Genomic DNA, 16225 nt, shown 5'->3' on the forward strand with positions numbered 1-16225 from the left:
TTGCCAGAAACCAAGCTACCATGTTTGATCACTGTCTTGCCAGAAACCAGGCTACCATGTTTGATCACTGTCTTGCCAGAAACCAGGCAACCATGTTTGATCACTGTCTTGCCAGAAACCAGGCTACCATGTTTGGTCACTGTCTTGCTAGAAACCAGGCTACCATGTTTGATCACTTTCTTGCCAGAAACCAGGCTACCATGTTTGATAACTGTCTTGCCAGAAACCAGGCTACCGTGTTTGATCACTGTCTTGCCAGAAACCAGGCTACCATGTTTGATCACTGTCTTGCCAGAAACCAGGCTACCGTGTTTGATCACTGTCTTCCCAGAAACCAGGCTACCATGTTTGATCACTGTCTTGCCAGAAACAAGGCTACCATGTTTGATCACTGTCTTGCCAGAAACCAGGCTACCATGTTTGATCACTGTCTTGCCAGAAACCAGGCTACCATGTTTGATCACTGTCTTGCCAGAAACCAGGCAACCATGTTTGATCACTGTCTTGCCAGAAACCAGGCTACCATGTTTGGTCACTGTCTTGCTAGAAACCAGGCTACCATGTTTGATCACTTTCTTGCCAGAAACCAGGCTACCATGTTTGATAACTGTCTTGCCAGAAACCAGGCTACCGTGTTTGATCACTGTCTTGCCAGAAACCAGGCTACCATGTTTGATCACTGTCTTGCCAGAAACCAGGCTACCGTGTTTGATCACTGTCTTCCCAGAAACCAGGCTACCATGTTTGATCACTGTCTTGCCAGAAACAAGGCTACCATGTTTGATCACTGTCTTGCCAGAAACCAGGCTACCATGTTTGATCACTGTCTTGCCAGAAACCAGGCTACCATGTTTGATCACTGTCTTGCCAGAAACCAGGCTACCGTGTTTGATCACTGTCCTGCCAGAAACCAAGCTACCATGTTTGAGCACTGTCTTGCCAGAAACCAGGCTACCGTGTTTGATCACTGTCTTGCCAGAAACCAGGCTACCATGTTTGATCACTGTCTTGCCAGAAACCAGGCTACCATGTTTGTTCACTGTCTTTTCAGAAACCAGGCTACCATGTTTGATCACTGTCTTGCCAGAAACCAGGCTACCATGTTTGATCACTGTCTTTTCAGAAACCAGGCTACCATGTTTGATCACTGTCTTGCCAGAAACCAGGCTACCATGTTTGATCACTGTCTTGCCAGAAACCAGGCTACCATGTTTGATCACTGTCTTGCCAGAAACCAGGCTACCGTGTTTGATCACTGTCTTGCCAGAAACCAAGCTACCATGTTTGAGCACTGTCTTTTCAGAAACCAGGCTACCATGTTTGAGCACTGTCTTGCCAGAAACCAGGCTACCGTGTTTGATTACTGTCTTTTCAGAAACCAGGCTACCATGTTTGATCACTGTCTTGCCAGAAACCAAGCTACCATGTTTGATCACTGTCTTGCCAGAAACCAGGCTACCGTGTTTGATTACTGTCTTTTCAGAAACCAGGCTACCATGTTTGATCACTGTCTTGCCAGAAACCAAGCTACCATGTTTGATCACTGTCTTGCCTTTGTAGGTTCATGTGCTCTGGGTTTGAAATGGTTTCCTCTGGTTATAATGACAAATTATTGATTATTGTCACAAAGAGATCTTCTCATGAAGACACAGAGAAAGAAAGATAGAGAGGGAGAGAGGGAGAGAGAGAGAGAGGTTGGAGAGAGAGGGAGAGAGAGAGAGAGGTTGGAGAGAGGGAGAGAGAGGGAGAGGTTGGAGAGAGAGGGAGAGAGAGGGAGAGAGAGAGAGAGGTTGGAGAGAGGGAGAGAGAGGGAGAGAGAGGTTGGAGAGAGGGAGAGAGAGGGAGAGAGAGGGAGAGTGAGAGAGAGGTTGGAGAGAGAGGGAGAGAGAGAGAGAGGTTGGAGAGAGGGGAGAGAGAGAGAGGTTGGAGAGAGAGGGGAGAGAGAGAGAGAGAGAGAGAGGTTGGAGAGAGAGGGAGAGAGAGGGAGAGAGAGAGAGAGGTTGGAGAGAGGGAGAGAGAGGGAGAGAGAGGGAGAGAGAGAGAGAGGTTGGAGAGAGAGGGAGAGAGAGAGAGAGGTTGGAGAGAGAGGGAGAGAGAGGGAGAGAGAGAGAGAGGTTGGAGAGAGAGGGAGAGAGAGAGAGAGGTTGGAGAGAGGGAGAGAGAGGGAGAGAGAGGGAGAGAAAATAGTGTTCAGATGGCCAATGAAGACGTCAATGAGACTCTCAATCAATTTAAATGGGAGACGGTCGGAGGCAGCAGATGGTTCTGTAGAAATATTGATCCAGGCCTGACCCTTACACTATCTAACTGCTCAATAGCCAGCCATTAAATAAAACAACTTTTTCTCATCCTGTTTTTCATCAGGCTTTAAAGCTACTGGAACTGAGTTAAATACAGAACCAGTCAAACATCTGGACACACCTACTCATTAAAGGGTTTTTCTTTATTTTTACTATTTTCTACATTGACGAATAGTAGTGAAGACATCACAACTATGAAAAAACACATATGGAATAGGCAAAACGGTGTTAAAGAAATCTAAATATATTTTATATTCTTCAAAGCCACCATTTGCCTTGATGACAGCTTTGCACACTCATGGCATTCTCTCAACCAGCTTCATCTGGAATGATTTTCCAAAATTCTTTCGAGCACTTGTTGGCTACTATTCCTTCACTCTGCGGTCCAACTCGTCCCAAACCATGTCCGTTGGGTTGAGGTTGGGGGATTGTGGTGGCCAGGTCATGTGATGCAGCACTCCATCACTCTCCTTTTTGCTCAAATAGCCCTTACACAGCCTGGAGGTGTGTTGGGTCATTGTCCTTGTGAAAAACAAATTATATTCCCACTAAGCCCAAACCAGATAGGATGGGGTATCGATGCAGAATGCTGTGGTAGCCATGCTGGTTAAGTGTGCCTTGAACCACACATGCGGAGATCATATGTTGACCTTCTCTGCGTCTCACAAAGACACGGGGGTTGGATACAGAAAGCTCACGTTTGGACTCATCAGACCAAAGGACAGATTTGAACAGGTCTAATGTCCATTGTTTGTGTTTCTTGGCCCAAGCAAGTCTCTTCTTATTGGTGTCCTTTAGTAGTGGTTTCTTTGCAGCAATTCGACCATGAAGGCCTGATTCACACAGTCTCCTCTGTACAGTTGATGTTGAGATGTGTCTGTTACTTGAACTCTGTGATGCATTTATTTGGGCTGCAATTTCTGAGGCTGGTAACTGTAATGAACTGATCCTATACAGCAGAGGTAACTCTGGGTCTTCCATTCCTGTGGAAAACATGTCAAGAGTGTGCAAAGCTGTCATCAAGGCAACGGGTGGCTACTATGAAGAATCTCAAATAGAAAATATATTTTGATTTGATTGCTACATTATACCATATGTGTTATTTCATAGTTTTGATGTCTTCTCTATTATTCTACAATGTGGAAAATAGTACAAATAAAGAAAAACCCTTGAATGAGTAGGGGTGAACTTTTGACTGGTACTGTAATTCACATGTGGCTTTGTGACTTTGTACAGTATGTTGCAAAACAGGCAATTTCCTTTCAGATGAAACGATAGATGCATAGCTTACACATTCTTGGAGTGATGACTGAAGAAATTGCTGTGTGTGCGTGTGCGTGTGCGCGTGCGTGCGTGCGTGTGTGCAGGTAAACATACATTCATACAATTAAAAGCACAGAAACATGTTTTTTTTCTATACAAGTTTATTTACAAAAATGTATGAAAATTCTCTTTTACAGCTCCTCACTAATGATATACACACATGCAGATTCGGACTCTTCTTGTAGTAGTCACTAAGCTGCTTGGCAATTCTCTCTGTGTGAAGTGAACTTACAAAATAAAATAAACTGTCTCACTAAAGAATAACCATGGTTGTGTCTCTACTGTGGAATCGGATGTAAGTTAGAGGAGCTTGTAATAAGTCATCACGTATTTTACATGCAATTTCTTAGAAACATTCGGAAACCCATCATTTTCTTGTGTAGCCTTAATAAATAAATGTAATTTAAATAAATGTACACGTGTCTTTCTTTAGAAATGTTTATTTCCTATTTCTTCCCTTTTAAAGATTTTTTTTATTTTTTATTTTATTTTTGTATGTTAAACTATCTTTCCACGGTTTTAGGTGATTAAATGTCTTCCTAAATCCTAATGAAGTCACAGTCTTTTGAACAGAAAAGGGAAATGTAGTAAGCTTAAGTGCCTTGTAGTAATCCATGGTCTCATTGTCATTATTTATATTAATCATGTACTTCATTAACTAAGTAAATTCACCAAACACTAATAATGAAATTAAAATTGAAAGCAAATCATCAAACCACAGCTTATTCGTTAATAAATACCATCCATAATAACTACAGGTAAAAAGCCATTACTGTTTAAATTGCAGTTCATCTACTATTGAATGTCCCATCTGGTTTGGTTTTAGTTGCTTGTACAGAAGACTTGAATGATTTTTAGGTTACATGAACATCCAGTTTACAAACAGCCTATTTTGGAGCAACACCGTGTGAGTGAGTTTTCTCTTCATATTCTACACACCATAAAACACACTGGGAGAGGTACTCATCTATGAAACTTGCTCAGACAGTCCTCTGCATTCGTTAATTAACCCTGTTGGCAGTATATTGGGATTGTGAGATGGTCTGTTTTAAGAAGTGTACATCCAAATGCTGCATCTCACATTCATCTCTTTCAAGAGTCCCTGTGTGTACGTCCAGAATGACATCCTATTACTTATATGGTGCACTACTTTTGACCAGAGGCTCTAGTCAGAAGTAGTGCACTACATAGGGAATAGGGGGCCATTTCAGATGCACTACCAGTGCCTGGGCTCAGAGTCGTGGACAACAACAATACAATATCATTTTTGCTCCAGCATATTTAACCAATTGATTCATAGTTCAAAACAATTCCTAGGTCACAGCAATATAACAAGCTATCTTCTAATAATAAGTGACTTACTGTACAGTGCCTACAATAAACATATTTTAAAACACATTTAACCAGTAAAAACCTGGCCTGCAAGAATAATTAGGATAATCTGATCAAATTCCCTTAGCAGAAAAAAACAATTTATCATCTGTAGTATCGTATTCATTTTCTGTACGGCACTTGGAAATGTGCTTGGGGTGCAAGTGATGGCTTTAGGTATCTCTCTTTGTGTCTTCTTAGTTCGTTACAGCATCTCAAATAAATGTACATGAAACAATCCTGTCTTTCTGTTTACTTGTCTGTTTAGTTGTTTAGTTGTTTAGTTGTTTTGTGTGTTCGTGAGTTGTGATTAGTTGCATTGTTCTAAGTAATTCTGTGAGTCTCTGAGTGTTTCATACATAAGGCACTGGAGTAAACCGATTTAAGTTCTTCACGCCACCAGTCCTGTCATGTCTTCATTGCAGATTATCGTCGCCATTTTCCGCCAGGAGAGGATTTAGCTGCAGTTCAGGAAACCCCCATCCAGACGTGTTTATGTTGTTTCATCATGGGGTCAGGAGTCACAGTCGTTGGTAAGGGGTACCGTACCTGGTCTAGCTGACGTGTATGATACCTGTTTTACAGGAAGGAAGTACAGGGATAATATCAATTGCATTTACTTGATTCCTCGCGTCCTCTCTCCTTGCCTCCTTCTCAAAACCAATTGGATGAGAAGTCAGTGGTCCCTCCCCTCTGACCTTCTCATTCGATTAGTTTTGAGGCGAGAGGACGTGAGGAATCAATGAAATGCAATTTGAAATTCTCACACAGTGACACATGGGTGATAGGTCTGTTAAATGGTGGATGAGATGAGATGTATCATTAGGTTGGAACGGTTGAGTCATGATGTGTGCCAGTATTACTTGGGACATTAGCTTAGCTATTAACGATTAGCAGATGCCGCTAGGACATTCTACTGAGTAAACTGAAACATTAAGCTCAATAAAGTGTGAGTGTTTACGAGATATGCTGATAATGCTGATTTCAAATTTTTTTCTGGATAAAAAAAGGGGCTTAGGTGGGCGAGTCAGGGGGTGTGGAAGGAGGTGTGGAAGGGGGTGTGGAAAGGGGTGTGGAAGGGGGTGTGGAAGGGGGGCAAGGCCGGCCAGTTGGGGCGGCTGAATTTATAAATCATTTAGAGGCCCCCATCTTGACAATGTAAATAAATATTAGTATTAGTATTCATATTTGACCCGAAAAAACACTTAGGCGGCCAGCAAAATTATTTACCTGTAGTAATACACAGTATATAGCAATGTCCAATCTGTAACAGTGTTCGGGAATTGTAAATGTAATGTTGGGTTGTCTGTTGTGGGTATGTCCAAGTCAAGAGTGATAAAGTGTTACGAAATCACACCAACAGCTTGACAAAAACACAAACAAACAAATGAATCATTCAACACCAACGACACCACCAGAAGAAACGAAATGATTCAGATGTCACAGAGACAGAATCAGGAAGAGAGCAGCGTCATCATTACCCTTAGATCTTAACGCTCTCTGTCCCATACACGTTGTAGCCTTCTCTGTACGTGGCAAAGTTCTGGGGGTTGGTCGGGGGAGCTGGCTTCAATTTCTCAGCATTCTTTGCTAGTTTGAGCCGTTTGGTTTCTGCACGCGATTTGTAACAGAACTCAATCAGAGCCACCATCATGGCCAACCCCAGCCCTCCAACCAGAATATAGAAGACTCCAGCCACATTGCTCAGGCTGAGAGCACTTGTCTTGTCCTGGGGAAGGTGAAGAACATAGTTAGAGGGTTTGTGGTGGAGAGAGTTCTGTAGAGAACAGTGCAGCCTACCAGTATGGCTCTAAAGCAAAGTATCTATAGGCCTCCAATTGATCCTTACAGTCTTGTTGAAATAACAGTCGAATACCTAACACTTGGTAACTCACATGGATACTCTATTATCAGACCCCTTCTACAAACTCTCTCTCTGAGATTGAAATGTTTCTGATGGTACCAATGGCAGATCATACTACAGACTCCAGAGGCTAATAGCAACAGAAGGTTGACAAAAGTAAAGGATGGCTGAGGTTGACTCTAGAAGAGGTCTGGACTGGTTTTCCTATAGTGGTCCAAGAGGTTGTGAGGAACATCTGAACACCATAGTCAGACCACTCTCCGATGAAGGAGAGAGGAGTCACCGCTTTAGTTTGATCTAGGTGAATGTAGAGCTTCCCCTATTCTACAGGTCTTCTTCCATATCAGGAAGCTGCGGTCAGTAACTCACAGGTCAACATTTCAAGCCTTAGTCCTGAAAAAATAAAATGTCTTGGTACACTGTGATACTGTGTAGTCAAATCTCTCTGACGTCAAAACATTCCCCAAAGCCATTTTAAGAACGGATTCAAACCATTCTGCTGCTGCTTATTCCCCAAACATGTTGATTGAAAATTTGTTCATGAGAGTTTTACCATTTGCAGTTTAACCCTTTGAGGTTTGACTGAGAGTCTATATCAGTGGAAAATAGATCTGTTAGTTCATTAGCCTGGCTATGGTCTCAGAGGGTTAAATGAGAGGTTTATTACGTTCTTAGACTTCATGTGGGGTGGAAACAACAAGATCTCTTCATTGCAACTCCTTGATCAGACAAAAACACCCCACGGGGCTGTAACATCTTACTGAAGTTAATTGGAAGCAGTCGCTCACAACAAGAACACTTTGTTTGTTCACCCCAAAACAGGAAGCTAAAGAACCCAATAGATACATTTCCATGCAATCTAGTAACAACACAGATAAATCAAATTTTAATTAAAAGTTTTAGTAAATAGAAACAGCAGCATAATGGTAAGAATATCATGAATGTAAAGTGTGAAAATGAGCAAAAATAGCACTTAATGTCAACAGCTAGTCAACAACTATTCAATGATGGTGTTTGATTATTTTACACAATTTACAATTACCCCAAGCATATCCTAATGTAATTTACCATTACAGTTTGTGTGGGGGAAAAAAGCATTACCTATTTCTATAAAAATTACTTTAACATTAACATTAGCCCCCCCAAATAAATGACAAAATATTTTTGGGATGTGATTAGAATTGGGGAAATAGTGCATTATGGATTTGAGCCACTTCTCCATTTTTGTTACATGTATGTGGCAGAATGTTGTTTGTATGAATAAATAACACACTAGGAGGTAAAGGGATAGACAGTATAGCTAATCTAGATGTTTTAGTATAGTTTAGTATTTGTTCATATGAACACTGGGAATCAGCACAGAAGACCTGCGGAGACTGACCTTACTTCCAGAGTCCTTGGTTCCACATTCACCCTTATCGTACCACCATTTGTTTTTCAGCTTGTCTAAGATGCCTTGTTCACTGAGTTTCAATACGGCAAGGTTTACAGGAGTTCTTCACGTGGGAAATAACATAAATAACATCATATTATGTTATTTTATGTTATTCATAACTTCATAGCTTACATTAATGTCATCACAAAGCGATCGAGCAGGACTCCTGGCCGTTGTCACATCACAGAGAACAGGCATTCTAGTCTATTACCTTGTCGTCATTGACCAGCCCTAGTCTAGGGCCAGGGCCTGCTCCTATCGCTTCGAGTAATCGGCAGACGCTGGTAACAGGACGAGCAGGTACTGACTGTACACTCCGCTGGTCTGAGATTATCTAAAGCTGAGGAAGGTATTTGTTTGTGGGCACAGCAGAGTAGATGTCTGACCAGCACTTAACAAGTTTGATCCAACTAGAACCTTCTCTTGACTAACAGTAGCAGTAAAGGACTACATACAACTGTTTACCCGATATCTTCCCCGCCGGTAGAAGCAGAGGCTTGGACACCTCCTACTGCAACATCACAAAATGGCTCTGAGATTTGGTTGCAAAGACAACATCAACTTTGAATCTCAGGACACTAATAATGTCATGTATTTTGACATGAAAATCAGCATTAAAATAGTGAATAAAGCAAAAGGTGTTTCACATGAACCTTTTCATAAGAAGCGGTGCTGTTTATTGGTGGGGAAACCGTGTTGGATATAGGCTTTACTATATCCGCTTAGAAGAGGGATTACTGTCAACAGAACCAAGCTACAGTTTTATTACTGGTGTTTAAGCTCAGCTTTGGCACATCAGGGGAATAATACATGTGGTTTCTCTCTGTAATATGGTTTCATATGAAGAAACTGATAAGTAATTGCAAACATTTATTTAGGATATTCTCACTGCCTTACAACTGACATAGTGCCGTTAACTGTGCAAGGTATAATCCAATACATATACAGTATATTTTAAATTAAGCTATGATGCTATGATGCTATGATTTTATGATGCTATGATGCTATGATTTTATGATGCTATGATGCTATGATGCTATGATGCTATGATTTTATGATGCTATGATGCTATGATTTTATGATGCTATGATGCTATGATTTTATGATGCTATGATGCTATGATGCTATGATTTTATGATGCTATGATGCTATGATGCTATGATGCTATGTGTGGAGTGAACAAATAAATAATGATGCATAATAAGGAAGACTGTTCATGCTCTATATAGTCGCTATAGAAACAGACTGGTGATGTTCTGTATAGTCGCTATAGAAACAGACTGGTGATGTTCTGTATAGTCGCTATAGAAACAGACTGGTGATGTTCTGTATAGACCCTATAGAAACAGACTGGTGATGTTCTGTATAGACCCTACAGAAACAGACGGGTGATGTTCTGTATAGACCCTATAGAAACAGACTGGTGATGTTCTGTATAGACCCTATAGAAACAGACTGGTGATGTTCTGTATAGTCGCTATAGAAACAGACTGGTGATGTTCTGTATAGACCCTATAGAATCAGACTGGTGATGTTCTGTATAGACCCTATAGAAACAGACTGGTGATGTTCTGTATAGACCCTATAGAAACAGACTGGTGATGTTCTGTATAGACCCTATAGAAACAGACTGGTGGTGCTCTACTCTACATCCCCTATAGAAACAGACTGGTGGTGCTCTACTCTACATCCCCTATAGAAACAGACTGGTGGTGCTCTACTCTACAGCCCCCATAGAAACACACTGGTGGTGCCCTCCTCTTCAGCCCCTATGGAAACAGACTGGTGGTGCCCTCCGCTTCAGCCCCTATAGAAACAGACTGATGGTGCCCTCCTCTTCAGCCCCTATAGAAACAGACTGGTGGTGCTCTACTCTTCAGCCGCTATAGAAACAGACTGGTGGTGCTCTACTCTACAGGCCCTATAGAAACAGACTAGTGGTGCTCTACTCTACATCCCCTATAGAAACAGCCTGGTGGTGCTCTACTCTACATCCCCTATAGAAACAGACTAGTGGTGCTCTACTCTACAGTCCCTATAGAAACAGACTGGTGGTGCTCTACTCTGCAGCCCCTATAGAAACAGACTGGTGGTGCTCTACTCTACATCCCATATAGAAACAGACTGGTGGTGCCCTCCTCTACAGCCCCTATAGAAACAGACTGGTGGTGTTAAACTCTACATCCCCTATAGAAACAGACTGGTGGTGTTAAACTCTACATCCCCTATAGAAACAGACTAGTGGTGTTAAACTCTACATCCCCTATAGAAACAGCCTGGTGGTCTCTACTCTTCAGCCGCTATAGAAACAGACTGGTGGTGCTCTACTCTACAGGCCCTATAGAAACAGACTAGTGGTGTTAAACTCTACATCCCCTATAGAAACAGACTGGAGGTGCTCTACTCTACAGCCCCCATATAAACAGACTGGTGGTGCTCTACTCTACATCCCCTATAGAAACAGACTGGTGGTGCTCTACTCTACAGCCCCCATAGAAACAGACTGGTGATGCTCTACTTTACAGCCCCCATAGAAACAGACTGATGGTGCTCTACTCTGCAGGCCCTATAGAAACAGACTAGTGGTGTTATACTCTACATCCCCTATAGAAACAGACTGGAGGTGCTCTACTCTACAGCCCCCATATAAACAGACTGGTGGTGCTCTACTCTACAGCCCCTATAGAAACAGACTGGTGGTGCTCTACTCTACAGCCCCTATAGAAACAGACTGGTGGTGCTCTACTCTACATCCCCTATAGAAACAGACTGGTGGTGCTCTACTCTACAGCCCCCATAGAAACAGACTGGTGGTGCTCTACTCTACAGCCCCCATAGAAACAGACTGGTGGTGCCCTCCTCTTCAGCCCCTATAGAAACAGACTGGTGGTGCTCTACTCTACAGCCCCCATAGAAACAGACTGGTGGTGCCCTCCTCTTCAGCCCCTATAGAAACAGACTGGTGGTGCTCTACTCTACATCCCCTATAGAAACAGACTAGTGGTGCTCTACTCTACAGTCCCTATAGAAACAGACTGGTGGTGCTCTACTCTACAGCCCCCATAGAAACAGACTGGTGGTGCCCTCCTCTTCAGCCCCTATAGAAACAGACTGGTGGTGCCCTCCTCTTCAGCCCCTATAGAAACAGACTGGTGGTGCTCTACTCTACAGGCCCTATAGAAACAGACTAGTGGTGTTAAACTCTACATCCCCTATAGAAACAGCCTGGTGGTCTCTACTCTACATCCCCTATAGAAACAGACTGGTGGTGCCCTCCGCTTCAGCCCCTATAGAAACAGACTGGTGGTGCCCTCCTCTTCAGCCTCTATAGAAACAGACTGGTGGTGCTCTACTCTTCAGCCGCTATAGAGACAGACTGGTGGTGCTCTACTCTACAGGCCCTATAGAAACAGACTAGTGGTGTTAAACTCTACATCCCCTATAGAAACAGACTGGAGATGCTCTACTCTACAGCCCCCATATAAACAGACTGGTGGTGCTCTACTCTACAGCCCCTATAGAAACAGACTGGTGGTGCTCTACTCTACAGCCCCTATAGAAACAGACTGGTGGTGCCCTCCTCTTCAGCCCCTATAGAAACAGACTGGTGGTGCTCTACTCTTCAGCCGCTATAGAAACAGACTGGTGGTGCTCTACTCTACAGACCCTATAGAAACAGACTAGTGGTGTTAAACTCTACATCCCCTATAGAAACAGACTGGTGGTGCACTCCTCTACAGCCCCTGTAGAAACACACTGGTGGTGTTAAACTCTACATCCCGTATAGAAACAGACTGGTTGTGTTAAACTCTACATCCCCTATAGAAACAGACTAGTGGTGTTAAACTCTACATCCCCTATAGAAACAGCCTGGTGGTGCTCTACTCTACATCCCCTATAGAAACAGACTGGTGGTGCCCTCCTCTTCAGCCCCTACAGAAACAGACTGGTGGTGCTCTACTCTACAGCCCCCATAGAAACAGACTGGTGGTGCCCTCCTCTTCAGCCCCTATAGAAACAGACTGGTGGTGCCCTCCGCTTCAGCCCCTATAGAAACAGACTGGTGGGGCCCTCCTCTTCAGCCCCTATAAAAACAGACTGGTGGTGCTCTACTCTTCAGCCGCTATAGAAACAGACTGGTGGTGCTCTACTCTACAGGCCCTATAGAAACAGACTAGTGGTGTTAAACTCTACATCCCCTATAGAAACAGACTGGTGGTGCTCTACTCTACAGCCCCCATATAAACAGACTAGTGGTGCTCTACTCTACATCCCCTATAGAAACAGCCTGGTGGTGCTCTACTCTACATCCCCTATAGAAACAGACTAGTGGTGCTCTACTCTACAGTCCCTATAGAAACAGACTGGTGGTGCTCTACTCTACAGCCCCCATAGAAACAGACTGGTGGTGCCCTCCTCTTCAGCCCCTATAGAAACAGACTGGTGGTGCTCTACTCTACAGGCCCTATAGAAACAGACTAGTGGTGTTAAACTCTACATCCCCTATAGAAACAGCCTGGTGGTGCTCTACTCTACATCCCCTATAGAAACAGACTAGTGGTGTTAAACTCTACATCCCCTATAGAAACAGACTGGTGGTGCTCTACTCTACAGCCCCCATATAAACAGACTAGTGGTGCTCTACTCTACATCCCCTATAGAAACAGCCTGGTGGTGCTCTACTCTACATCCCCTATAGAAACAGACTAGTGGTGCTCTACTCTACAGTCCCTATAGAAACAGACTGGTGGTGCTCTACTCTACATCCCCTATAGAAACAGACTAGTGGTGCTCTACTCTACAGTCCCTATAGAAACAGACTGGTGGTGCTCTACTCTACAGCCCCCATAGAAACAGACTGGTGGTGCCCTCCTCTTCAGCCCCTATAGAAACAGACTGGTGGTGCTCTACTCTACAGGCCCTATAGAAACAGACTAGTGGTGTTAAACTCTACATCCCCTATAGAAACAGCCTGGTGGTGCTCTACTCTACAGACCCTATAGAAACAGACTAGTGGTGTTAAACTCTACATCCCCTATAGAAACAGACTGGTGGTGCACTCCTCTACAGCCCCTGTAGAAACACACTGGTGGTGTTAAACTCTACATCCCGTATAGAAACAGACTGGTTGTGTTAAACTCTACATCCCCTATAGAAACAGACTAGTGGTGTTAAACTCTACATCCCCTATAGAAACAGCCTGGTGGTGCTCTACTCTACATCCCCTATAGAAACAGACTGGTGGTGCCCTCCTCTTCAGCCCCTATAGAAACAGACTGGTGGGGCCCTCCTCTTCAGCCCCTATAAAACAGACTGGTGGTGCTCTACTCTTCAGCCGCTATAGAAACAGACTGGTGGTGCTCTACTCTACAGGCCCTATAGAAACAGACTAGTGGTGTTAAACTCTACATCCCCTATAGAAACAGACTGGTGGTGCTCTACTCTACAGCCCCCATATAAACAGACTAGTGGTGCTCTACTCTACATCCCCTATAGAAACAGCCTGGTGGTGCTCTACTCTACATCCCCTATAGAAACAGACTAGTGGTGCTCTACTCTACAGTCCCTATAGAAACAGACTGGTGGTGCTCTACTCTACATCCCCTATAGAAACAGACTAGTGGTGCTCTACTCTACAGTCCCTATAGAAACAGACTGGTGGTGCTCTACTCTACAGCCCCCATAGAAACAGACTGGTGGTGCCCTCCTCTTCAGCCCCTATAGAAACAGACTGGTGGTGCTCTACTCTTCAGCCGCTATAGAAACAAACTGGTGGTGCTCTACTCTACAGGCCCTATAGAAACAGACTAGTGGTGTTAAACTCTACATCCCCTATAGAAACAGCCTGGTGGTCTCTACTCTACATCCCCTATAGAAACAGAATGGTGGTGCCCTCCGCTTCAGCCCATATAGAAACAGACTGGTGGTGCCCTCCTCTTCAGCCTCTATAGAAACAGACTGGTGGTGCTCTACTCTTCAGCCGCTATAGAAACAGACTGGTGGTGCTCTACTCTACAGGCCCTATAGAAACAGACTAGTGGTGTTAAACTCTACATCCCCTATAGAAACAGCCTGGTGGTGCTCTACTCTACATCCCCTATAGAAACAGACTAGTGTTGCTCTACTCTACAGTCCCTATAGAAACAGACTGGTGGTGCTCTACTCTGCAGCCCCTATAGAAACAGACTGGTGGTGCCCTCCTCTACAGCCCCTATAGAAACAGACTGGTGGTGTTAAACTCTACATCCCCTATAGAAACAGACTGGTGGTGTTAAACTCTACATCCCCTATAGAAACAGACTAGTGGTGTTAAACTCTACATCCCCTATAGAAACAGCCTGGTGGTCTCTACTCTACATCCCCTATAGAAACAGACTGGTGGTGCCCTCCGCTTCAGCCCCTATAGAAACAGACTGGTGGTGCCCTCCTCTTCAGCCCCTATAGAAACAGACTGGTGGTGCTCTACTCTTCAGCCACTATAGAAACAGACTGGTGGTGCTCTACTCTACAGGCCCTATAGAAACAGACTAGTGGTGTTAAACTCTACATCCCCTATAGAAACAGACTGGTGGTGCTCTACTCTACAGCCCCCATATAAACAGACTAGTGGTGCTCTACTCTACATCCCCTATAGAAACAGCCTGGTGGTGCTCTACTCTACATCCCCTATAGAAACAGACTAGTGGTGCTCTACTCTACAGTCCCTATAGAAACAGACTGGTGGTGCTCTACTCTACATCCCCTATAGAAATAGACTGGTGGTGCTCTACTCTACAGCCCCCATAGAAACAGACTGGTGGTGCCCTCCTCTTCAGCCCCTATAGAAACAGACTGGTGGTGCTCTACTCTTCAGCCGCTATAGAAACAGACTGGTGGTGCTCTACTCTACAGGCCCTATAGAAACAGACTAGTGGTGTTAATCTCTACATCCCCTATAGAAACAGCCTGGTGGTCTCTACTCTACATCCCCTATAGAAACAGAATGGTGGTGCCCTCCGCTTCAGCCCCTATAGAAACAGACTGGTGGTGCCCTCCTCTTCAGCCTCTATAGAAACAGACTGGTGGTGCTCTACTCTTCAGCCGCTATAGAAACAGACTGGTGGTGCTCTACTCTACATCCCCTATAGAAACAGACTGGTGGTGCCCTCCTCTTCAGCCCCTATAGAAACAGACTGGTGGTGCCCTCCTCTTCATTCCCTATAGAAACAGACTGGTGGTGCCCTCCTCTTCAGCCCCTATAGAAACAGACTGGTGGTGCTCTACTCTACATCCCCTATATAAACAGACTGGTGGTGCTCTACTCTACAGCCCCTATAGAAACAGACTAGTGCTGTTAAACTCTACATCCCCTATAGAAACAGACTGGTGGTGCTCTACTCTACAGCACCTATAAAAACAGACTGGTGGTGCTCTACTCTACAGCCCCTATAGAAACAGACTGGTGGTGCTCTACTCTACAGCCCCCATAGAAACAGACTGGTGGTGCTCTACTCTACAGCCCCTATAGAAACAGACTGGTGGTGCTCTACTCTATAGCCCCTATAGAAACAGACTGGCGGTGCTCTACTCTACAGCCCCTATAGAAACAGACTGGTGGTGCTCTACTCTACAGGCCCTATAGAAACAGACTGGTGGTGCTCTACTCTACAGCCCCCATAGAAACAGACTGGTGGTGCCCTCCTCTTCGGCCTCTATAGAAACGAATTAGGCTCGTTAAATATGATGAATGGGTAATATATGTCTCGGGTTCCACTGGTGAACAATGTCCTCTGTGGACCGTTATGTCACCATACATTATCATCAGCAGGAGACGAGAAGATTACAACTCTGTGTAGAATATTATCTCCCTACAGCCCCTATAGAAACAGACTACTGGTAGTGCTCTACTCTACAGCCCCCATAGAAACAGCCGTATATATTCCCCCCCAAGCA

At 44.1% G+C, this 16225-nt stretch overlaps 1 protein-coding gene across 4 annotated transcripts in view; it reads right to left on the reverse strand.

Annotated features, from left to right (window-relative positions):
* Positions 1–3718: 3718 nt before the first annotated feature.
* LOC115136302 (glutamate receptor 3) overlaps positions 3719–16225 on the reverse strand; it is a 339674-nt gene continuing 327167 nt past the window's right edge. For 2 of the 4 annotated variants that reach the window (XM_065019924.1, XM_065019923.1), the window contains 3 exons: positions 8240–8354; positions 6476–6723; positions 3719–5568 (listed from right to left, as the gene is read on the reverse strand). In XM_065019924.1, coding sequence (XP_064875996.1) covers positions 6478–6723; positions 8240–8354 — 361 coding nt within the window. In that variant the 3' untranslated portion in view covers positions 3719–5568; positions 6476–6477. Of the gene's footprint in view, positions 5569–6475; positions 6724–8231; positions 8355–16225 lie in introns of those variants that run through there. The other 2 variants (XM_065019922.1, XM_065019925.1) reach the window with 2 other exon arrangements.

Source organism: Oncorhynchus nerka, linkage group LG6 (genome assembly GCF_034236695.1).
Source record: "Oncorhynchus nerka isolate Pitt River linkage group LG6, Oner_Uvic_2.0, whole genome shotgun sequence".
NCBI lineage: Eukaryota > Metazoa > Chordata > Actinopteri > Salmoniformes > Salmonidae > Oncorhynchus > Oncorhynchus nerka.